Consider the following 24,776-nt stretch of genomic DNA (forward strand, 5'->3'; position numbering starts at 1 on the left):
ACTATTCAAATGTACAGTACACCAGTGGTCATCAACCCTGTCTTCAGGGCCCACTAACAGGCCAGGTTTGCAAGATAACTGAAATACATCACAGGTGATATAATTTGCTCAGTGATTGCAGTATTTTAGTCTGCATCTCCCCAGGGTAATACATAAAACCCGGCCTGTTAGTGAGTCCTGAGGACAGGGTTGATGACCACTGCAGTACACCACGAATGAAATATTCAAGTGCTGCTAAACCCACAACAGTAAAATCAGTCTGTATATGCAGTAAAGCATGCTTGTTATACTCACCATGGAACCTAAGGGGTTAATCCCCCCATTGTGTAAAAAGGCTGTTTGATCCTGTCTTCTCTGATCCTCCCCTCTTTCCACTGTCCCCTGATAATGTCCTGATAACACGGAGTCTATGGAGTCAAGCTGCATATGATCAGTTTGGTGTGTATTACCAGAGAGGTTTTTTTTCTTGGGTGCATGTGATTAGCACAGGGCTAATCAGCACTGTCCAGACAGAGGGTCAGGGTTCTTACAGTCTCACAGGACAGTCAGAAAACTCCTCCTATAAGATTTAATCAGTGCTTGGCTGGATACTTGATAGAAGTCACAAGACTGCTCTAACTGCTGATGAGAAAAGGTGTTTAGCAGTTTATATTTACTAAAACTATTGCTTGTTCATGTTCTGTGTACTATGGAAGACTGAATATAGTGAGGTGACCCCCAAAATGCATCAGATTAAGACTAAAGAAATGGATTAGACAATTCTTTATTTCATTTTGCAGACTGTCACATTTCTAAGATGTTGAAGAAACATAAAGCTGCTTTCATTTATTTATATCTATAACATTAATAAACTGTACTTTTGAAAAACAGGCAGAGTTTGTACTTGGCTGTCACTGATCATTTCCTGGCCATTAAGCCAAAGCTTTAGGTAAAGTGTATCTTTCATTGTGCTTTGTTTTTAAATTGTGCAATGATCTTCAAAGGTGTGTTGTAGCATAAACACAAAAGAACAGTTTTGACACATTTTTCCTCGATGAAGACCACTGACTGCTACAAACTGTGAATTGGTACAGGTGGAGAAAAAGCTGGGCAATGAATATGCAATGGGAATAGTCACCCTTTTCTTTCATAATTCCATAATGATACAATAAAGTGTAACAGCTGGCAATGCATAGTCAAGTGGGAACAGAAGTGTGAAGCTAAAAAGAGATACCTATTCTTTTTGTGTTTTCATAATGTGAAAACAAAAGATGAGCCTTTCCAGCATGTGGTATACATACAGCAGTGTTATTCCCAGCCAGGTCTACACTGGTATGTGCAACATCCTTTCTGACCTCATATTGTTATGTGTGTATATATTTATGTGTTTATTTTCATTTTTTTCAGAAAGCTGCTCAAACGCTAAATATCTCCAAACAAGATAAATATACCCAGACTGAATTAGTAAACCATGAAGTCATTAATAATGTAAGTAATACGCTCTTTTACAAATATGTATTTGTACTATATCAATTAAAAAAAAAATGTAAAACAAAAAAGCACTGGTTTTCAGAAGTGACTGTATACATTAACTAATCTGTTGTTTTAAAGCTATGCAGTCAAGTGGCCCCAGCAGGTATTAAAAACACTGTGCAGCTTTGTAAAATGTTAATTCATTTTATCATCATACCTGCAGGCCATTTGGGCCTCCCTGGAAGCCTGGCCGAACTCCAAGTTAGCAATCCTTACATCCTGCCTTACTTGTAGGACATGAAAACCGTTGGATGCTCACTCCTAGCATTGCAAGAGCAAAACACAATAGTTATCCAATTCTAACAGCAAGGTAAGATGTAGGGTTTGCTAGCTGGAAGGTTTTCTGCTGGGCTTCCATGGGAGTCCAAATGACCTACAGGTATGACAATAAAATGAGTAAACATTTCACAAAGCTACACAGCTTTCTAATGCCTACTGGGGCCCTGTGACTGCATAGGCTACTTTCTGGAAAAGGTGAACTGTAAGTTAGTTCTGTCGTGTTAGTTCTGTTAAATAAAATTTGCTAAAGCTTTGTGTATTAGTACTGCTTCTGTTCTAAATAATCATAGCACAGTCGTTTAAAGTTTATTTTAGAAGAGGGGGAGGGAGGCAAGGAAAACTCATTTTTTGCTACAAACGACTGTAAACAAGTGAATCGTTTTGATTATAGTTTCAAGCAATACAACAGGAAATTTGACAGATTTCCAAAAATAAAATAAAAATTGAGAATTGTCAGTCAAAAAAAATGTGTAATTATTATTTCCAGTTATCCAGTCGTGAATAGCATCTGAACATGACTGGGTATTCAAAGTGAACGGGAATTCGATTTTCACATAATTGGATAATTGCAGTAAATATTTACACCATTTTTAAATGAAGAATCTAAACTTCGTTAGTACATCAGCCTAATTGATCAACCATTTGTGAACAATACAATTTATCATTCATAAATCTATACATTTTATAAAAAATGATCATAATTGATGTGTATTATAAAGAGTTCTCCAATACATGTTTTTATTTATCAGAAGTGATTAACAAGATTCTGCCTTGAATGATAGGAAGAGCTCACTAAATCCAACTAAGGAATCTTTAGATATCAAGTTATATTCAATTTTAACAGTTTAGGTGATGACTGACATCGATATTGAGTCACACGTGGCCACCATTACTGTTCTTCCATGGGAAATTCCTCCAGGAAATCCTCCCTCCAATTGCTACTTTTGGCATTCATTAAACAGCATATTTTCCCTATATGGCTGTGGAATGCGTTGCCAACTACCATCCGACTGGAGTCGGACTACTTGGCCTTCAGGAGAAAGATTAAAACCCATCTCTTCTGAGGTTGAGGAGCTTCCTTACCCCTGGAATGGAGACAGCGCCCAGAGGCGATTCAGTTCGCATTTGTTGCGCTCTACAAGTTTTTCACTCACTCACTCACTATATATGCATGGAGAATCTCTATCTACACAGTAACCGACAGTGGGATGTGGGGGAATTATCCCCTCTAATCTGGCTATGACATTAATCTTTCATCTTGGGTTGATTCCTTCCAATGGAAAGCCGTATACATAACTTGTGTTATAACGATGAGAAAAAAAAAACTCTGGGGTTGATTTACTAAAATTGGAGAGTCTGTTGCAGCAGTGCATGGTAACCAATCAGCTTCTAACTTCAGCTTTTTCAATTAAGCTTTGACAAAAAAAAATTGTAAGCTGATTTCTATGCAGAGCTACTCCAGATTTTGCATGATCCAATTTTACTAAATCAACCCATTGTATTTTGCTAAGACTGACAATCTTCCATGTGTTTGGAAACTAAACCCAACATATAAATAAAAAGTATGTTGCAATTTACCAGTCCTTAGATGTTGCGGCTGGGTTTGTTTTCAGCAGGCCCAAAAAATTGCTGTGGATCAAAAATACAGGGGATTATTTACGAAAGGCTAATCCACTTTGCACTACAAGTGCACTTGAAATTGCACTGAAAGTGCACTTGGAAGTGCAGTCGCTGTGAATCTGAGGGGTAGATCTGAAATAAGGAGAATCTCTGCTGATTTTATTATCCAATCATGTGCAAGCTAAAATGCTGTTTTTTATTTTCCTCGGATCTACGACTGCACTTCCAAGTGCACTTTCAGTGCAACTTCAAGTGCACTTTGCACTTATAGGGCCAGATTCACAGAAGAGATGCGACGGCGTATCTCCTGATACGCCGTCATATCTCTGTGATCCGTCCGTCCTAACTATGCGGCTGATTCATAGAATCAGTTACGCATAGATAGCCCTAAGATCCGACAGGTGTAATTGACTTACACCGTCGGATCTTAGGATGCAATTCTAGGCCGGCCGCTAGGTGGCGATTCCATTGCGGTCGGCGTAGAATATGCAAATGACTAGTTACGGCGATCCACAAAGACCTGCGCGTTCGTCGCAATCTCGTACGTCGTCGCTAGTCGGTTTTTCCCGTCGCAAAGTTCCACCTGCTTTAACATGGCTTATCTTTAGAACAGCCATGTTAAAGTATGGCCGTCGTTCCCGCGTCGAATTTCAAATTTTTATTTTTTTGCGTAAGACGTCCGGGAATACGAAACGCCGTAACGCACGTCGCAATTCAAAAAAAACGTAGGGGCGCCGTAATTTCGTGCAAAGCACGTCAGGAAATTTTAACACGGAGCATGCGCAGAACATTCGGCGCGGGAACGCGCCTAATTTAAATGGTGCCCGCCCCATTTGAATTAGGCGGGCTTGCGCCAAGCGGATTTACGCTACACCGCCGCAAGTTTACAGGTAAGAGCTTTGTGAATCAGGCACTTACGCTGTAAACCTGCGGTGGTGTAACGTAAATCAGATACATTACGCCGCGGGGGAGCAACGTAAATGTACCTGAATCTGTCCCATAGTTTGCACTTGTAGTGCAAAGTGGATTTGCCTTTCGTAAGTAACCCCCACAGTGTCTATGTCATTGCTGTGAGCTTTACAGAAAGCATAAGACATCTAATCTTTCTTCTACAAACTACTAATCCCTAACACTCTATGTAATGGAGATGAACAAATGCAGACATATTTGTAGCCCACCCTGCATAATGACCATGCACCCCTTCCCCCAAAGAAATAGCTGATGAGTGAATTTAGCTACAGGTTAATTGTGTTATTTGCATAATTACCAGAAGAAATGTAAGAAAAAAACTGAAAAGAAGGAAAATGAATGCAGCCTTCTTAAGGACTTATCTGATTTGTGGCATATTATTATTTATAGGGGGTCACATATGCTTTAAAGAGTTTGCAAAGGCTTATTGTTTTTCATTACAATACAAAAAGAAGGTTATACTTACTTGGTCCATGCAAGGGTACTACAGAGAGTGGCCCAACATGTCCTTTTCTGGGGTTCCCCGCTGGTGCTCTCTGCTCCGCCTCTCCTCCCGTACCACCATAGGAAGCCACTTCCTATGGAGGCACATGTGTAAGCAGGCTTCCGAGCTGGGCTATGTGCATCCATAAACACACAGAGCACATGGCTCAGCCCTACCCCTGCTTGCTCCTCACAGGATTTGACTGACTTAAGCTGCTCTCAACCAAGCTTGTGAGGCCTCGTACACACGACCGAGGAACTCGACGGGCGAAACACATCGTTTTGCTCGTCGAGTTCCTTGTTAGGCTGTCGAGGAACTCGACGTGCCAATTTTCTCCATTCCCGTTGAGGAAAAAGAGAACATGCTCTCTTTTTGGCTCGTCGAGTTCCTCGACAGTTTCCTCGTCGAAAATGTACACACGACCGGTTTCCTCGGCAAAAAAAAAAAAAACAGCAAGTTTCTTGCTGGTTTTTGCCGAGAAACTCGGTCGTGTGTACGAGGCCTGAGAGTTAGAGAGGAGAGGAAACCTGCTGATGGGCACAGCACTGATTGATGTAGGACTCAGGTAAGGGTTGGGGGCAACTGGAAAGCTTATTATCTTAATGCATTGAATGCATTAAGGTAAAAAATAAACCTTTTGAATTTAGAACAACTTTATAAGCTATGATAATAAATAACAAGCACTACTTGCAATGGGAGGAACACATAATATCTAGCATAAATCCATTTAAAAAATATTCCAGTAATGCCTTCCCTAGATACATGCTAAGTTTACCTAAATTGTTGGTAAAATATTTTTTTATCATAATTTACAATAAATGGTATGCTTTGTTAAAGTAAATGCTATATCTGTTTAATACATACAAAACATATCTGTTGATTGTGCCAGCAATCTCGTGAACTGTTAACATCATGTGCTCTCTGCCTGTGCACAAGGGGGTGGTTATGAAGGCGAGGGGTGGAGATGGGGATACGTCTGTATACTTTGTAATCCATCAAAAACAAAGTAGTCAAGGCTGGCAACACGTGCTTAGGAATTTAGAGATGTGCTGTTGTGTAAAAGAGGAAGATAGCAGAATACAGTACTATATTTCTGGCTCCACAACTGTTATTTGTCGGTGCTTGCACTAAATATGTAAATTTTTTAAAATGTTGCTTTAAAATACACTTTAATGTTTGTGCCAAACCTATTGTGCACAGTGAAAATTGTAATGTAACAAAATGGAAATGATTGCACTGCTTTATTTTTTGCTGTTTCCGTTCAGGGTGACCAAAAGCCTATTCTGGCTGTCAAAGTTGCCAACATATCAGTTGCACAAGAAAAAACATCACTTTGTCATTTGCAGCCGCACAATCAGATTGATCTCAGTTTAAAGCTAATTGCTTGTTTTACAAACCATTCCTTTGTAATCATGGATTAGTTAAAGTTCAAATAGCCGGAGATTGTATATTATTAAAATGTAATCCATTTGAAAATTAAATATCATTTGCACTCTCATTAACAATTTAATGAAGGTATTAAACTTGCAATCACCACCGACAAAGCATTTTATAACCCTTATGTATTCTAAAATTTGTAAGTTGGAAAGGGATCTTGCAGTGCTATTTAATGGTATGCATCAATGAGGAACAGACAAATTATTGCCTGAAATAAAAGGATGAACATTTCCAATAGATTGTTTACTTGGCCACAAGTCAAATTTTGTACCTGACACAAAGATTTCACCAAACTGTCTATGAATTAAGAGTGTTTTTCCAACAAAGAATCACAGAAAACAGCTACACAGTGGGGGTTATTTATGAAAGGCAAATCCACTGTGCACTACAAGTGCAAAGTGCACTTTAAGGTGCAGTTGCTGTAAATCTGAGGGGTAGATCTAAAATGAAGGGAAGCTCTGCTGATTTTATCATCCAATCATATGCAAGCTAAAATGCTGTTTTTTATTATACTTGCATGTCCCCCTCGGATCTACAGCGACTGCACTTCCAAGTGCACTTGTAGTTTGTACTTGAAGTGCAAAGTGGATTTGCCTTTAGTAAATAAACCCCAATATGTGTTATAGCATTTCCCTTAAAGTGGAGTTCCACCCACTTTTGAGAGGTGGTATTAAACGGAAGACCACCATTCCGCCTCTAATTTTTGGCTAGTTAAAAACATTTTTTTGCTTCTAACTTACCTTTTTATGAAGTACAGCCTGTACTTCCGATCCATATAATGCGCAGGACATCATATACTCTTCTTTGGTGAGACTCCCCACTGTCTTCTGGGACCTGTGAAGAAGAAATCCGGCCATTCACAAAGTGCTGCGTGACTCACGCATGCGCAGTAGGAAACAGACAGTGAAGCCGCAAGGCTCCACTGCCAGTTTCCCTTGTCTAGAATGCTGGTGCCTGCACCCGATCCTATGGATGGACCGGCCTTGGGGGGCTAACATCGGAAGTAACTAAATAAATGTATTTTTCAGGCAAAAACAAAATTCCGAAACAAAATATTTCCGTGTGCAAATGTCTAGCAAATAGTACCTGGACAGAATTTCGATCACTAATAACTATATGGGAAGTGTGTAAGGAAGTGGGTGCATTTTTACTACTTGAAGAATGAGCCTCTTCGCCAATAGTTAGAACTTTGGCAGACAAAAAGGTGTATTTTTTAAAGGCAAATAGACTGTGCACTTTTCAGTTGTATTTGCACTCATTTTCCCCAGAGCTTAGTAACCGTGGTAAACCTATGCTGATTTCCATTATCCAATCATGTGCATCATTCTTAATACCGTATTTTCCGGCGTATAAGACGACTTTTTGGATGCAAAAAAATGCATCCAAAGTCGGGGGTCGTCTTATACGCCGGGTACGGTCTCCGTGCAGCTGCGATCGTCATAATTTCAAAGCTGCGCGCCGTCTTCTCAGCACGTCCTACTGTCCTGTGATAGGCGGAACAGAAATCTTCCCAGCAGCGCCTCTGTTCTGTTTTCCGCCTATCACGGATGCCTTCTCATCCTCGGACGAGATGAGAAGGCATCCGTGATTGGCGGAACATAGAACAGAGGCGCTACTGGGAAAATTTGTGTTCTGCCAATCACAGGACACGCTGAGAAGACGGCGCGCGGCTTTGAAATCATGGACGCTCGCAGCAGACGGAGACTGTCACCGGCCTGCAAAACGTGAGTGATGGCACAGTGGGGGGGAAAGTGGGGGCATGCAATGTGATGGCACTGTGGGGGCATGCAATGTGATGGCACTGTGGGGGAATGCAATGTGATGGCACTGTGGGGGCATGCAATGTGATGGCACTGTGGGGGCATGCAATGTGATGGCACTGTGGGGGCATGCAATGTGATGGCACTGTGGGGGAATGCAATGTGATGGCACTGTGGGGCATGCAATGTGATGGCACTGTGGGGGAATGCAATGTGATGGCACTGTGGGGGAATGCAATGTGATGGCACTGTGGGGGCATGCAATGTGATGGCACTGTGGGGGAAAGTAATGTGATGGCACTGTGGGGGCATTTAATGTGATGGGACAGTGGGGGCATGTAATGGCACAGTGGGGGCATGTAATGGCACAGTGGGGGCATGTAATAGCACAGTGGGGCTTGAAAAAAAGGGGGTAGTCTTATACAGTGAGTATATCCCAAAACCAAAAAATTTCCTGGAAAATTAGGGGGTCGTGTTATACGCCGGGTCGTCTTATACGCCGGAAAATACGGTACCTTATTGAGTATTCTTTACGAAGTGAAACTTTACCACATTTATATGTACTAAGTAAAATTAGTGCAACTCGCATTTGCAGAGTGAATAGTCTATTAGAACATTAACCCCATATACTTTCCATCACTGTTGAGTGCTGACAATAGTTTATTATTCATGGTGAATATGTATTCAATTACTGTTCATATTTCATTAGGTTGGAACCTAAGCAAAAAGCTTTTTTGTGCTGTTAGCAATACTAACACAATGAACCTCTTTTTTTTTTTTTGCTCCCTTTTGCTTTGTTAAATTTACAAACTTATTCCAAAAAAGTTAGGCACTATGTAAAACCTACATAAAAAAAGAATGCAATGATTTGCAAATATTATAATCCCGTATTGTATACACAATAGAAAATGGAAAACATATCTAGGAGCATATCCACAAAGAGAGTACGCCGGCGTATCTACTGACACGCCGGCGTACTTTCAAATTTCCCGCGTCGTATATTTGTTTCGAATCCTCAAAACAAGATACGACGGCATCTGGGTTAGATCCGACAGGCGTATGTCTTCGTACGCCTTCGGATCTAAGATGCAATTCTTCAGCGTCCGCTGGGTGGCGTTCCCGTCGTAATCAGCGTCGAGTATGCAAATTAACTATTTCCGACGATCCACGAACGTACGGGCGGCCGTCGCATTGTTTTACGTCGTCTCTAGTCGGCTTTTTCTGGCGTATAGTTAAACCTGCTATTTGGTGGCGTATGCAATGTTAAGTATGGCCGTCGTTCCCGCGTCTAATTTAAAAAATATATATTTGTTTGCGTAAGTCATCCGTGAATCGGGATGGACGTAATTTACGTCCACGTCAAAACAATGATGTCTTTGCGACGTCATTTAGCGCAATGCACGGCGGTAAATTTAGGGACGGCGCATGCGCAGTTTGTTCGGCGCGGGGACGTGCTTCATTTAAATGAAACACGCCCCCCTACTCGACGATTTGAATTAGGCGCCGTTACGCCACAAAAGATACACTACGCCGCCGTAACTTACGGCGCAAATTCTTTCAGGATTCAACCAAAAAAAGTAAGTTACGGCGGCGTAGCGTATCTCAGATACGCTGTGCCGGGGCAGATCTTTGTGGATCTGCCCCCAAGTTTTTAAACTGAGAAAATGGACCATTTTAAGAAATAATAAAGGTGATTTTGAAAATGATTGCAGCAACATGTCCCCCAAAAATTGGGACAGGACCATGTTTACCACAGTGTAGCATTTCCTCTTCTTTTAACAACACTCTGTAAATGTCTGAGAATAGGAGAATAGTTGCAGTAGTTTCGGGAGAATGTTGTCCCATTCTTGTCTGGTATAGGATTCCAACTGCTTGGTCATTTTTTTGTATTTTATTTTAAGAGGTGCCAAATATTTTCAAGGCCAGATAAGCACCCAAACTTTTCTACTATGAAGCTATGCTGTTTTTATAGATGCAGTGTTCGGTTTAGCATTGCCCTGCTGAAGGCAAGGCCTTCCCTGAAAATATGGTCATCTGGATAGGAGCATATGCTACTCTAAACCTGGATATATCTTTTAACATTGATGGTGCCTTTCCAGATGTGCAAGCTTCTGGATCATGTTCCGATATAGCTTCTTCTTCTTCGCATTATAGTTCTTTACCTTTCATTTTTGGATTGCACTGCGAACTGTGTTCACAGACACATTTTTTTAAGCATTCCCGAGCCCATACAGTCATGTACATTACAGAATCATGCCTGTTCTAAATGCAGTGCCATCTGGGGATATTTAAATTATGGGCGTCCAAAATTGTGTTTTGGCCTTCTCGGAATCCTCTTAAGATATTACAGCTGTATGTACTGTAGATGATGATATATTTAAAGTATTTGCAATTTGTAGAAACATTAATCTGAAAATGTTCAACAATCTCTAGACACAGACATTTTTACAGATTTGGGACTCTCTAAGATGCTCTTTTTATACCGAATCATGTTACTGACTTTTTGTAAATTAACCCAAAGATGCAAAATGTTCTTCCAGCACTTCCTTGATACTTTTTTTGCCAGCTTTTTGTTACCCTGCCCCAATTTTTTGGAGGCTTTCTTCTGCCATCAATTTTTTTAAATGGTACATTTTTTAATTTTAAACATTTTATATATTTTTTATTTTCTACTGTGAGTAAAATATGGGTTTATGAGATCTGAAAATCATTTCATTCTGTTTTTATGTAGATGTCCGCCAGGCACCCACGATTGCCTGATAACAGAGCAGGACCATGGATCTGTGTATGTAAACACACAGATCCAGATCCTGTCAGGTGAGAGGAGACCGATGGTGTGTTCCCAGTACAGAGGAACACTGATTGGTCTCCTCCCATGGTGAGTCCCCTCCCCCACAGTTATAATCACTCCCTAGTTAACACATTTAACCCCTTCCCTGTCAGTTACATTTAAACAGTAATCAGTGCATTTTTATAGCACTGATCACTGTATAAATGTAAATGGTCCAAAAATAGTGTTAAAAGTGTCCGGTATGTCCCTTGGAATGTCACAGTCACGATAAAAATCTCAGATCACTGCTATTACTAGTAAAAAAAAAAAAAGAATCCATAAATCTATCCCCTATTCTGTAGATGCTATAACTTTTGTGCAAACCAATCAATATACACTTATTGCAATAGGCCTAAACTGAGGATTTTTTTTTTTAAATTGGGATATTTATTATAGCAAAAAGTAAAAAATATTGTGTTCTTTTCAAACTTGTCACTCTTTTGTTTATAGCGCAAAAAATAACAACCACAGAGGTGATCAAATACCACCAAAAGAAAGCTCTATTTGTGGGGGGGGGGAATTATAAATGTCATTTGGGTACAGTGTTGCATGACCGCTCAATTGTCATTCAAAAAACGACAGTGCTGAAAACTGAAAATTGGCTTGGACAGGAAGGGGGTGAAAATGCCCTGTATTGAAGTGGTTAATAAGTGCAAAAATTCTCGATTTTGACAGAAATTGCTGTTATGGGTCCTGTATTATTATTTAATTAAGCCTAATTAGCCCTCCAACATCTTATCTCTTACTAAATAACAATAAATTGTTATGCTGTGGAGATAAGGAGAGGTGTAGGAATTCAATAGTTAAGCTAATGATAACTAGACTAAGCTGACCTCATTTTTTATTTTTTATTTTGGTGAACAAAATTGATGTGTTGTTTTACCAAAAGAGAAAATTAAGACCTAAGGGCATTTCTGACAGATCTACAACATTTTTTTGTACTTCTAGAGACTTTAAAGGGGATAAAACATATGGAAATGTGAATGTATTGTAGAGATATACTGCATATTATTTTCTTGAAATAGAAATCTACAGTTACAGTAGACAAAGATTACTATTTGTGCAGCCAGATTGAAATAGCACCTACTTTTTATTGTACATGTCCCAATTAATGTAGCATATGCACAAACGATTTCCGTTTGAAACAGTCTTACTGACCTTTTCCTTTCGGAAATTCCGACCGTGTGTATGCCCTATCGGAGAAATTCCATCAGAAATTCAGATAAATTGCATCGGAGTTTAAATATAGAACATGTTCTATTTTACTCTGATGGAATTCGTCGAAATTCCGATGAGCTTTTGATCAGGCAAAAGCCCAATCGTGTGCACGCAGCAATAGGCTAAAAAAATAATAATAATGCAGCTTATCTTTTAATCTCCCTGGCGGTATGATTCTTTCAGAAAAAAGGTGCTGAAAGCGGTACCATTATTTGCAAGGAAATTTGGCGTTTTATACTGTAGGCCTGTAATTTTTAGGAATAACTCACTTAAATCTGACCAAACAAGAGTCTTGTAGGCATCCCGGGTATGACTTTTTTTTAAAAACAAAATTATAAATTATAATATAATAAATAATTATAAATAATTATAACAAATAATAATATAATTATAATAAAAATTATTCAATAATGTAATCAACTCAAAATCACTGAAATTTGCTCAGTTGCAGAATTGTCGCTGTCATTACTTTTATTTTTTTATGACGAATTTCCCCACAAATCGCTATCGCACAATTCTGCAAGTGATTATAATTTATTATCGCTGTTTTCTAGCTGCTCTAAAACCATTTTTGACATAAAAAGACACTTTTGGTTGCTATGGACAATCTACAGTTTGCAGGCAGAAAGAACAGTTTTTATTATATAAAAGTACATGTAGGGCACTGGGCAGACCACTAGGGACAAGGTGGGTGTGTATTTTTTACATACAGTACTGTAATCTATAAGATTACAGTATACTGTGTGTATTGTGTTTGTTTACATTTTTGAATTTGGCGCCGTTCTCCGCTCCCGTGCGTCGTAACGTCGCAGGGAACGGAGATCGGCGGCACAGAAGGACGCTGTGTGAATCGAGCGAGCACCCACTCGCTCACACAGCGCAGTGGCATTGCTGGATCCAGGGACAAAGTAAGTAAACAGTGTCTGTGGATGCTGCGAGGCAAGCCCGAGTCTGACTCGGGGTTACCGATCGCAGCACAGAAATCTAACCCCGAGTCAGACTCGGGAACACCGCCAGGAGGGTTAAGGGGCCATTTACACCAGAATGCAGTGTGGGAACAGAACCCACGTTGTGTGCACGTTTCCCCACCACATTAAAAACACAATGCCCATGCAGTGAATGTCAATGCAATGTCAATGCAATGCCAATGACGCCCCAAACTCAGGTCACAAATACAGTGTAGTGCGTTTTTTTAAAGTAGTGCATGTACTACTTTTGGTGCACTGCAGTGCAATTTCAGCCCATTTAAATGAATCGCATGGGGGCGGAGAACAGCACCAAATTCAAAAAAGTAAATAAACACAATACATACAGTATACTGTAATCTTACAGGTTACAGTACTGTATGTAAAACATACACACCCCCTTTGTCCCCGGTGGTCTGCCCAGTGTTCTGCATGTACTTTTAGAAAATAAAAACTGTTCTTTCTGCCTGCAAACTGTAGATTGTCCATAGCGACCAAAAAGTGTCCCTTTATGTCAAAAGTGGTTTTAGACCAGCTAGAAAACAGCGATAATAAATTATAATCACTTGCAGAATTTAGCGATAGTGATTTGTGGGGAAACTCGTCATAAAAAAATTAAAGTAATGACAGCGACAAGTCTGCAACTGAGCAAAATTTCAGTGATTTTGAGTTGATTACATTATTAAATAATTTGTATTATAATTATATTATTATTTGTTATAATTATTTATTATATTAGAATTTATGATTTTGTTTTTCAAACTTTTTCATACCCGAGATGTCTACTAGACTCTTGTTTGGACAGATTTAAGTGAGTTATTCCTCAGAATTACAGGCCTACAATGTAAAACGCCAAATTTCCTTGCAAAATAATGGTACCGCTTTCAGCACCTAAAATCTGAAATAATCATGGGAGGTTAACCATCTGTGTACTGAGCAGACAGTTCTTCATTGTCAATTATAACTAGATTTGGACACTGTCATAAAAAAAGGGGTAAAGGTGTAAAGGCTGGGATACTTAGGACAAGCTAATTCTTAACATTGTTCAAAAAAATTTGAAGACTACCATGATACCTCCTCCTGAGAAGCATTATTTTTAGGTATGTTGTGTGAATGACAACACACATACCAAACATACAATTAGGTTTTCTCTAAGTGGAAATACACTTTAGGTAATAACTATAACCATAATTGGTTTTTAGCTCTACCTTTGATTTGCCAAGTAATATAAGCATCATTATCTTAAATGGACTATGAGAGTTGGAAATACCTCTATGTGACTTAATGTGGAGTGCCCATCAAGTATTGAGTGTCCATTGTTCCTTTAAATATATTTGAAGGTGCCACTTATCTCTGTATTTCAATGCCTGGCAGTGTTAAAAAATTCAAATAAAAGTTCTTCATTCTGTTTGTTAGTGGGATTTTAATGATAACAGATTTATAGACAGCATGCTCAATTTTGGAAACTTCTGATGCCTAGTCTATCTAAATGTTAAGAGTTAAATGTGTCTGTTGGAGCTTTTGAAAGTTTTGCACATATTGTTTGTCTAAATGTGTAACATGTAAGAATGAAAGCTTTATCCTGTTCTTTGTCATTGATGTTGGTCCCTATACATAAGTCTTTGTTTGGTTCTTTTGAAAGGAGTCTTGGAATTCTAGGTGGCAAATGTTCCTTACATTTGTTAACATCCAACAGAGTTTTATATGGGTAGGAATTATAAAATGTCTTGACATACTTAAGAGAACATCTGTGGGATGTTAGTTTGACTTTATTACTCTCTAGTCAGTGTTATTGAATCTATTCTGTTCATTTATTTCTATGTGCAATACATTTCATAGCAACAGCTTGTCAGGATGTAAACGGAGGTGATGTTAAGTCTAATGCATTGTCACTCGGATTTGCTGTACAAACATCTTCTTTTTTTTTTTTTCACAATCAAAATTTATTAGAAGAAAATTGTAACAAACAGTTGACTATAAGTATTGGATGACATTGGATCCAAAAAGAAATACAATAATCGTCTGCATAGTAAACAGACAGCTTCTGTTTATGTTCAACGTATTTATTAAACACACTTTTGGCCTTAGTTTCATCAGAATTTTCTACAAACTGTTTTAAATAAAAAAAAACTATGATTAAGTTAAAATAAAACCAGCTAAGTTTCTAAATTGCAATCGCAGTTCTATAATCAATGTTAGAAATAGAAAAAGTGTAAAAATATAGAGCTGAGAGTACTTTTACCAGCAAAAATATTTTCACAAATTATTACTATCTAAAAAAGGTACAGTGGCAAAGCCTGTGATGTGAACTAGTACTGGGATAGACTGGGAGGACATTTCTGATTAAATTAATATTTTTTTTGATAACACAAATGGCATGCTCCTAAAAGGGTTGCAATTGCTAATATTTCTTACTCAGTCAGGGCTTACTTCTATTGTTTCTCAAACTACTGCTCCATTATAATCTACCAGTAATAAGCTTATCAATTACAGTTAAAAAAAAGCTGTTTACTTTAAAGTAGATGGCTAGGCTCAAACAGAAAGCAAGGAAAGTGTAGTGTAATAAATAGCATGATACCAATGTGCTGCAGATTCTCCAGTAGACATACTTACCCTTCCCTCCTCACTAAAGCCAGAACAGTGAATGAGATGAAGTTGTAGTAGAATGTAACTTTTCTTGTTTTGTATTGGAGGTAGAATTTCAAATTGCAACTCCACGTGTGACACTTTTGACAAACTGTAGGCATTGCACAGCTCTTCCTCAATGATATGCACGAGGGGCAGGGCATTTTCACGTACAGCTGAAGTCTGAATGTTGCACTGCATAGGAGAATGACAGCGCTGTAGTAATTTCTTAAGCTATATTGCAGCATTGGTAGCCCTTGGGAGAAAATATTGTTCTTGAACCTATATTGGCATGACAACTAGGTTTATTGACCATTTAATAAGATGGTCAAATACTAAAACAACAATTATTTAACTGTTTACATGCCAAGATGTGTTTTAACTGAGACTCATAACGTTTTTTTAATGAATTTCTTATTTAAGGGAGCAGGGGCTCTAATGCCACGTACACACATTTGGAATTTCCAACAACAAATGTTTGATGGGAGCTTTTGGTTCTCAAGAGCTGGTTCTCAAATTTTCCAACAACAAAATCCATTCTCGTAAATTCCGATCGTGTGTGGACAATTCCGACGCACAAAATTCCACACATGGTCTGAATCAAATACGAGACGGAAGTGCTCGGTCTGGTAAAACTAGCGTTCCTAATGGAGATAGCACATTCGTCACGCTGTAATGGACTGAAAAGCATGAGGCTGAAAAGCAAATCATCTCTCACCAAACTTCTACTAACACAGCTGGTATTGAACTTCCCTTTTCTAGTGCCGTTGTACGTGTTGTTTGTAACCATGTTCTTGACATTCGGAATTTCCGACAACATTTGTGTGACCGTGTGTATGCAAGACAAGTTTGAGCCAACATCCGTCAGAAATGTATCCACGGTTTTGTTGTCGGAATGCATGATCGTTTGTACGCGGCATAAGACAAATGGATCTTGAAAGTATTATGGCTATACTTTTGTCTTTTGATTTTTTTCCAGTAGAATTGGTACATATGGTCAGCTGAAAATGCTAGGAGCTTCAGTTTTAAGAAAGTTATATAGCAACTGAGTTTCTTAGAACATATTTCTTATGACAGTGCTGTAGATATTCCAATTACTGATAAGTGTAGTTGTCTAGATTGACATATATTGTTGTAATTAGTGTAATTAGCAGGGACTGTGAGCTTTTGCAATGCAGTGGCAGTGATGACAATGTGGGGTTTGTCAGACCTCTGTACGAATGATGCTCTTACACAGAGTGCAGCAGTCTTTAGCTGCATTCTCCTGCCAACCATGGGAGTTTTGTGCTGAGGTTAGCGAAGAATTAAAAGGAAAATAAAGTATACATTAAAGAGGATCTTCAGGCTGTTTGGAAAAAAATAAAATAAAAAATGAATCGGCTGCAAATACTGTAGGTACTGACTTTTAATAAAATGACTCTTACCTGTCCAAGAATCCAGCCTGGTCCTCCCCTGAGCTGGTTCTTTTCCAGTCTTCTGGTCCCTGGCTCTGGCATGATTGATGTGAGAGACCGACTGTGACTCCTCGTGGCTTCACAGCCTGCTTCCCACTGTGCATGTGTGAGCCGCACTGTGCTATGTGACTCCTCCTGCAGTGTCATGGAACCTGTGACATGTCCCAGGAGGTTGTGGGCAGGGATGGGGGGCAAACTTATAGTAGAATCACCTAGGTCAGGGATACTGAATTCAAATTCACAGAGGTCCGCTTAGTAAAATATTCTTCCAGCAGAGGTATGAATCACATGCGATATGACTCAGATCCTTTACATCACAGCACCTACTTCTCCTAGGTGTTTCCATCTCTGCAGCTGGGGAACCCAGGCAAAATTGCACATGTTCCCGACCCACAGAGGAACATGCTACACTTTAGCACATGCTTGTGTCAAACTGCATGGTCCTGCAGCACCATGCAGCTTGGTGCTGCACATTTTAAAGAAAGGACTGGGGACGTTAAAATGAATGGGCTGACCTACCTATGACATGCGCAAGCAAATGTGCATGAACAGATCTGAACTGAGCCTCATATAATATAATAGTCCTATCCTTACATCAGTTCCACAGTGTCCACTGTACATCACAGATTCCTTCCCTTCACATCAAGGACACAAGCTGCTGTCAGCTCTGTGAAGATGAAAATGTGAGCTGAGAGAACAGGCTCATAAATGGCGCGACCGCTGCGGTCTGGGTGAGAGAGTGATTGGGGTCGGACCCAGACTGCGGGCCGCCATTTAGTGATGCCTGGCATAGGTGGTCCAACCGGAAGTAGAAGCAGGTCCCTACCAACCCCCCCTGCCCCCAAAAAATGCCAAAAAGTGTTAGAAAAGGTGAAGGAGGCCATAAAGCGTATCTTCCCCTTTAGGATGAAGTTCTGCTTTAAGTCAGTTGGCACTTTTCTTTTTGATCTAATGTGACTTCACCACTACATGTTTTAGGGGAAATAAAAAATAGACATTAAGCGAAATCCATCAGGAAAGCTAGTGGTTACTATTTAGTTTTGTAAAGGTGCCCTACTTCTTAGAAAAGTTCCTCTAAATATCATGCAACAATGAAGAATTAATTGTTTAAAACACATCTATATCTAAAAGTGGCAAAAGGTCATTGTGCTGTTTAACTAAATATTGTGATTGCATTACACAGGGGTATGTCATATAGCATTGCTGCAAAGAACCACCTTCTTTATAGAACAATTTTCTAAACAAATCTTAGGCCTTGTACAGACGAGGGGATCTCCGCTGGAAACGGTCCGCTGGACCGTTTCCAGCGGAGATTCCTCCTCCGGATTTTGATCAGATGGCTTGTACACACCATCGGATCAAAATCCGCGTGGAATACATCCGCGGTGACGTGTCGCGCCGTCGCCGGGACGATGACGCGGCGACGTGCGCGACGCTGGAAGGTAAGTACTTCCACGCATGCGTCGAATCCTTACGACGCATGCGAGGGAGGGGAGCAGACGGATTGATCCGGTGAGTCTGTACAGGCGACCGGATCAATCCGCTGGACACGATTCAAGCGGATAGATTTTTTAGCATGCTAAGAAATTTCTATCCGCTTGAAATCGATTGGCCGGACGAATCTCCGCAGATAAATATCCGCTAGGCCGTACAGACGACCGGATTTGTCCGCTGGAACAGATAGATAGCTAACAGATAGATCCGGTCGTGTGTACAAGGCCTTAGTCTATTAACTTTTGGGGTCACTGAAGGGTCTATCTGTGGCTGTATGTAAAGCCCAAAGCCCAAACTTTGTTTCTTGTTTAGATAGAGTGTGGAAGGGTTAGATCCTCTGTTAGCTTTTTAAAGCAGAAAGGGGTCTTTATCATCCCCTACTTTATTCCGAGGGAACAAATTATTTTACATACGCTTTATTGGCTTGCAGTCAGGATTTATCTGGGCATCATGGACACTTATTAAGTTCAGACCATTCATATGTTCCAGTTGTTGCTAGAAGAAAATATTCTACCAGGAATAACAAACCAAAGAGACAAAATAGAGAAACAATTACATTCAGAGAAGGCTCTTTGCAAAGCGCTGATCAGTGGGGCATCTATGAAGACTGCAGAAGGAAAAAGTTTCTCTGAAGAATTAAGGTTATACTAATAAAGTGTCTGGCTCAATTAACAGCTCATATACAAACCCATAGAGGAAACATAGTAATTTGCCTGGAGTTATTAAGAATTTGTCTTTCCATTACTGGTGATATAAATGGGACAGCCTATTTGCTGTCAGGTTACTAATATTCCCTCTGCAATCTATTTAATTGACAATTGCCTAATGTAGCACCTTGGTTCTATCCAAGTACAATTTTTACTCTATATTTATTTCACTTAAAATGGGGCTCTGCAGTATTAGTATGCAGTATTGATGGTTGCCTAATTGTAAATAATCATGTTTGCCACTCAGGTTACAAGATGCCCTTTTCTCATTGCCATTTGCATTGTTCTTATATGATATTTTGTAGTTATCTAAAACAGACATCTAAAGAAGTAAGCACTATTGCTTTTAAAATGACAACATAAACACATTTTGTTAAGGAAACATACTTTTTACAGTGTTCTCAAGTCATTGAGAAATATGAATTTGTGGTCCTGTCATTTGCCTTTCTCAGCATGTCAAAGCTGACTTGGTCTAAAAAGTAAAACTTCAACTCCCATGATAAAACTGAAGCCTTCAATGCTTTGTTACATGTGATCTGTGCTGTCAATCAGCATAATAAGTGCTTGTGTTGATGGGAAAATGCATCTTGCTTCTATGTGTTTTCTTTTTGCTTTTGACATCAGTTTCAGATGCTGTTGAGATGATTTAGAGTTCATTGACAGGTGCATTTTATCTCTTGTTGAACTACTTTTGACTTGTATTGACCTTCTTCTGACTTGCCTTTGATCTGCTCCTGCGTTTTCATTGCCATCATGTCAGAGGCAGTTTTGACACAAGCAAAAGTCCAATGATAAAAGTTCTTTGGCAATACAAAAAAAAAGTTGGGCACAAGACAAAAAAAAAAACATATTCTAAAAACAGTAGTGGAGAAAAACTCCAAGAGGATGGTGCAGTGACTCAACAAATAAGTCAGTACAGTATTCACTTTACCTAAGTCAGATCAGTACACAATTTGTTTTGCTTTGTTACCATACTTTGAACCCAGCACTTAGTTAAAGCGTAACTCTACTTTTGTTGAGAAAATAACATTCCCCTCTGTGTGATCTATGTACATTGCAAGGATTATAACAAACTTTGTTGCAGATTCCACCTTTTGGAGACATCCATGTGTGTTTGTCTGTGCCTCTGTTCTGAGTGGGTCTAATGGGAGTGGTTTCATAATTAACTGTCAGGTGTGCAGCTGGAAAGCACTAATGAGGAAATCTGCTGGGCCTGCATTCCTTTAGATGTGCTCCTATTGAAAGTATGTCTCCAAAATGTATTTATTTTTTGCAGTGGATGCCTGAAATCTGACTTGTCTCTTAGGCATACTTCTGGGAAAATTGGTGAGCCAATTAAACAAGCAGGAAATTATGTTTCTGTGTACATAACAACTCCAGGTAGCCATATTGTAATGCATTCTCAGAAAATGACATTGGCTGCAAATTAAAAAGGAAAAGTAATTTTTAATAACATTCAATTACAAAATGATTAGTGTCACAATTATAAAACCTGAAGATATCTACGGAAGACTTCAAGCACAGTACAGCGGGGAGACACTCAGCCGCAGTAAGACATTTCAATGGTGTACATGTTTCAAAGATGGCCATACGTCCATCAGTGATCCCGGGCATGGTGGTTCCCAGCCCACAGAAGTCATTTCTGTAAACATTCAGCTCATTTTCAAAACGTTTACTCACGCTGGGTACCAAGACTATTTGTAGATAAGAAACAAACAGTGAGCACTCAAAAGACAAACACAGAGCAGTTAGCACTAAATAGGTGACCACCCTATCAAACAATCAATTAAAAAAGCAAGTACTGGCTAAAAAATATATAATATACAGTTAAACCTTGGATTGCAAACATAATTTGTTCCAGAAACATGCATGTAATCCAAAGCACTTGTATATTAAAGCAAATTTCTCCATAAGAAATAATGGAAACTCAAATGATTCGTTCCACAGCCATTTATTTATAGGTCTTTCAGTTTATAGTCCATATAAAAAGATCCTAGAAATGTGATAGGTTGCGTAACCATAAAATATCCATCCACAAGGGAATTAGAAGCAAAATCCAGCAGGAGCTACAGAGTATAAAAGAGAAGAGAGGCACCTTTAGGTGTAGCAATATGTTGTTAAATGTTGTACCTTCGTTAACCACCACAATACAGGGCACTTTCACCCTCTTCCTGCCCAGGCCAATTTTCAACTTTCAGCGCTGTCACACTTTGAATGACAATTGCGCGATCATGCAGCGCTGTACCCATTACCAAGTGAAATTTTGATAATTTTTTCCACCACAAATAGAGCTTTCTTTTGGTGGAATTTGATAACCTCTGCGTTTTTTATTTTGTGTGCTATAAACAAAAAAAGAGCGCCAATTTAGAAAAAAACACAACATTTTTTACTTTTTGCTATAATAAATATCCCATAAAAATAAATTCCTCAGTTTAGGCCAACATGTATTATTCTACATATTTTTGGTTAAAAAATCACAATAAGCGTGTATTGATTGATATGCGCAAAAGTTATAGCGCCTACAAAATAGGGGATAAATATATAGCATTTTTATTGTTATTTTTTTTTTTACTAGTAATGGCGACGATCTGCGATTTTTATCATGACTGTGACATTGCGGCGGACATATCGGACACCTTTGACACTATTTTGGGACCATTCACATTTATACAGCGATCAGAGCTATAAAACTGATTACTGTGTAAATGTGACTGGCAGGGGAGGGGTTAACACTGGGGGACGATCAAGGGGTTAAATGTGTATCCTAGGGAGTGATTCTAACTATGAGGGGAGGAGACCGATCAGTGTTCCTCTGTACTGGGAACACACAAATCGGTCCCCTTTCACCTGACAGGACGTGAATCTGTATGTTTACAGATCCATGGTCCTGCTGTGTGACAGGCAATCGCGGGTGCCCGGCAGACATTGCGGCCGCCGGACACGTGCATTGGCTCCCGAGTGACGGGGCCGGCACACGTGCGCCTCCTAGAGGCTCGGGAAGCCTCACAGACGTCATATGACGGTGGCCCAGAGGGGCAAAGGGTTCCTGCCGCTGTCATATGACAATGAGGCGGTAAGAAATTGGTTAAATGTAACCATATTGCTACACTTAGAGGCGCCTCTCTTCTCTTTTATACTCATGTGACATGACATTACTTGTATATGAAGACATCGCTTGTATATCAAGTCAAAATTTATAAAAAAAAATTGCTTGTCTTGCAAAACTCTCTCAAAGTTACTCTCAAACCAAGGTTTTACTGAGTAAAACTTTGGTTTGGGAGCGTTTTGCAAGACAAGCAAAATACATTTTGACTTGATATACAAGCGATGTATAAAAAAGAACAGAGACGCCTCTATGTGTAGCAATATGGTTACATTTAATGAAGGTACAACATTTAGCAAGTCACGTGGTTGATGATTAAAACAGGCACATCTAAGTATGCAGGCATCCGGGGTAAAGCTGTCCACATAGAACATCCTCCACACCACACCATCAATGGCATCCCTTCCACGCTGCATTCCACGAGCACTTCAAGCCTCGCTTTCAAATCGCTCTACTGCAGGGTAGTCTTCCCTGTCAGGATTGCAGACTAACAGTGGTAAGAATTAGCGGTGCAGAGGACAGTCTATGTGGACAGCTTTACCCCAGGTGCTCGCATACTTAGATGTGCCTGTTTAAATTATCAGCCATGTGAGTTTCTAAATGTTTTACCTTAATTAAATGTAACCATATTGCTACACTTAGAGGTGCCTCTATTCTCTTTTATACCATGTAGCCCCTGCTGCATTTTTCTTATAATCCCCTTGTGGAGGCTTCCATTTGTGGATGGACATTTTATGGTTAAACTATCAGTTTACTATGATCTTTTTTTACCAGGAGCTTGGCACACATGTAGCCCCATTTCTCCTCTACAAGACTCCCATGTTAAATTTCAGTCTAGTCATGGATACGGTGAGGCATGGGCACAGTGAGGCACGGACACAGTGAGGCATGGGCACAGTGAGGCATGGACACAGTGAGGCATGCACATGGACACAGTGAGGCCAAGTGAGGCATGCAGATTGACACCCTAGGCTTATACTGGAGTCAATACGTTTTCCAATTTGTTGGTGGTAAAATTAGGTGCCTCGGCTTATATTCAAGTCGGCTTATACTCAAGTATATACAGTATGTTTCCACTTCTTGAAATTTGTGCTTTTATCATATAAACTCAAAAGTCTCAGTTTGACTTTAATGCCCCTTTGTAATAAGTGGTGGTATCAGTGAGTCAAAAAAATACCACAGGTAGAAGAGCCACAGAGACTTACAACTATCAATCCAAAATAAAGGGCACATGTACAGGGCAGAAATCCGAAACCAAGGTATAAATCCCATTTAACAGAAGACTTCCAATTTAACAGAAAACAAGTGCATTTTATCATATAAGGTATAAAGTATCCTTTCCATCAACACAATAGTATAAATCTGATCCACTACTAATGACAAAGGAACAACTGTAGATTTCCAACGCAATGGCTCATACTGTTGCTACGTAAATTCCTCCCTATGCAAAATCTCCAGAATTAAAGCATCAAGAAGGCTCATAGGCATCATTAGAATAGGGTTCTGGCTGAAATTGCAGAGGCTATAGCAGAGACTTTACGCCATACAGGTGACAATTTCTTACAGTCCCAAAATATGTGTTTTGGAGATCCACTAACTGGACAACTACAAAAGCATAATTCAGAGATCCCTGAATAAATAGCATGAAGTTTAGAAGGAATGTAGTACCATCTTGCGAGTAATTTAAAGGCAGTCTCCCTAATTGACAACAGCTTTGTACATTTGCAAAGGTTATTCATCATGGTGTTCCAGTATTCAGCAAGAGTTTTTTTGGGGGACTTTAACCACTTCAGCCCCGGAAGAGTTTGCCCCCTTCCTGACCAGAGCACTTTTTACAATTTGGCACTGTGTCAATTTAAATGAAAATTGCATGGTCATGCAAACAATATTTGCATCCTTTTTTTCCCCACAAATAGAGCTTTCTTTTGATGGTATTTGATCACTTGTGTGGTTCTTATTGTTTGTGCTATAAGCAAAAAAAGCATACATTTCGAAAGAAGAAACAATATCTTTTACTTTTTGCTATAATAAATATCCCTACTATTCTACCCCTACTATTTCACAAAGAAAGTGTAAAACTTTAAGAAAAAAACACACAGACACAGTTGGGGGTAAGTCCTTTATAAAAAAAAACAAAAAAACATTCCAGCAATGTAATCCAGTCTGTCCAGCATTGTTCTCTATGTCCCACAGTGATCCGATGTCCAGTGATGCTGCAGTCTCCAGTCTCCACTCCACAATAAACCCCCATGACGTAAGAGGGGGCGGGGTCACCCATCCACATCACAGGGTAAGCCCCGGCTTTCTCTGGGAAAGCGG

At 39.5% G+C, this 24,776-nt stretch overlaps 1 protein-coding gene across 1 annotated transcript in view; it reads left to right on the forward strand.

Moving 5' to 3' along the window:
- The window catches only part of CCSER1 (coiled-coil serine rich protein 1), a 1,156,365-nt gene that overhangs the window by 1,116,510 nt on the left and 15,079 nt on the right, over positions 1-24,776 (forward strand). Inside the window, 1 exon segment of the mRNA XM_040327888.1 lies at positions 1,387-1,467. Within this exon segment, the coding sequence (XP_040183822.1) occupies positions 1,387-1,467 (81 nt within the window).

Source organism: Rana temporaria, chromosome 1 (genome assembly GCF_905171775.1).
Source record: "Rana temporaria chromosome 1, aRanTem1.1, whole genome shotgun sequence".
In the NCBI taxonomy this organism is placed as follows: Eukaryota; Metazoa; Chordata; class Amphibia; order Anura; family Ranidae; genus Rana; species Rana temporaria.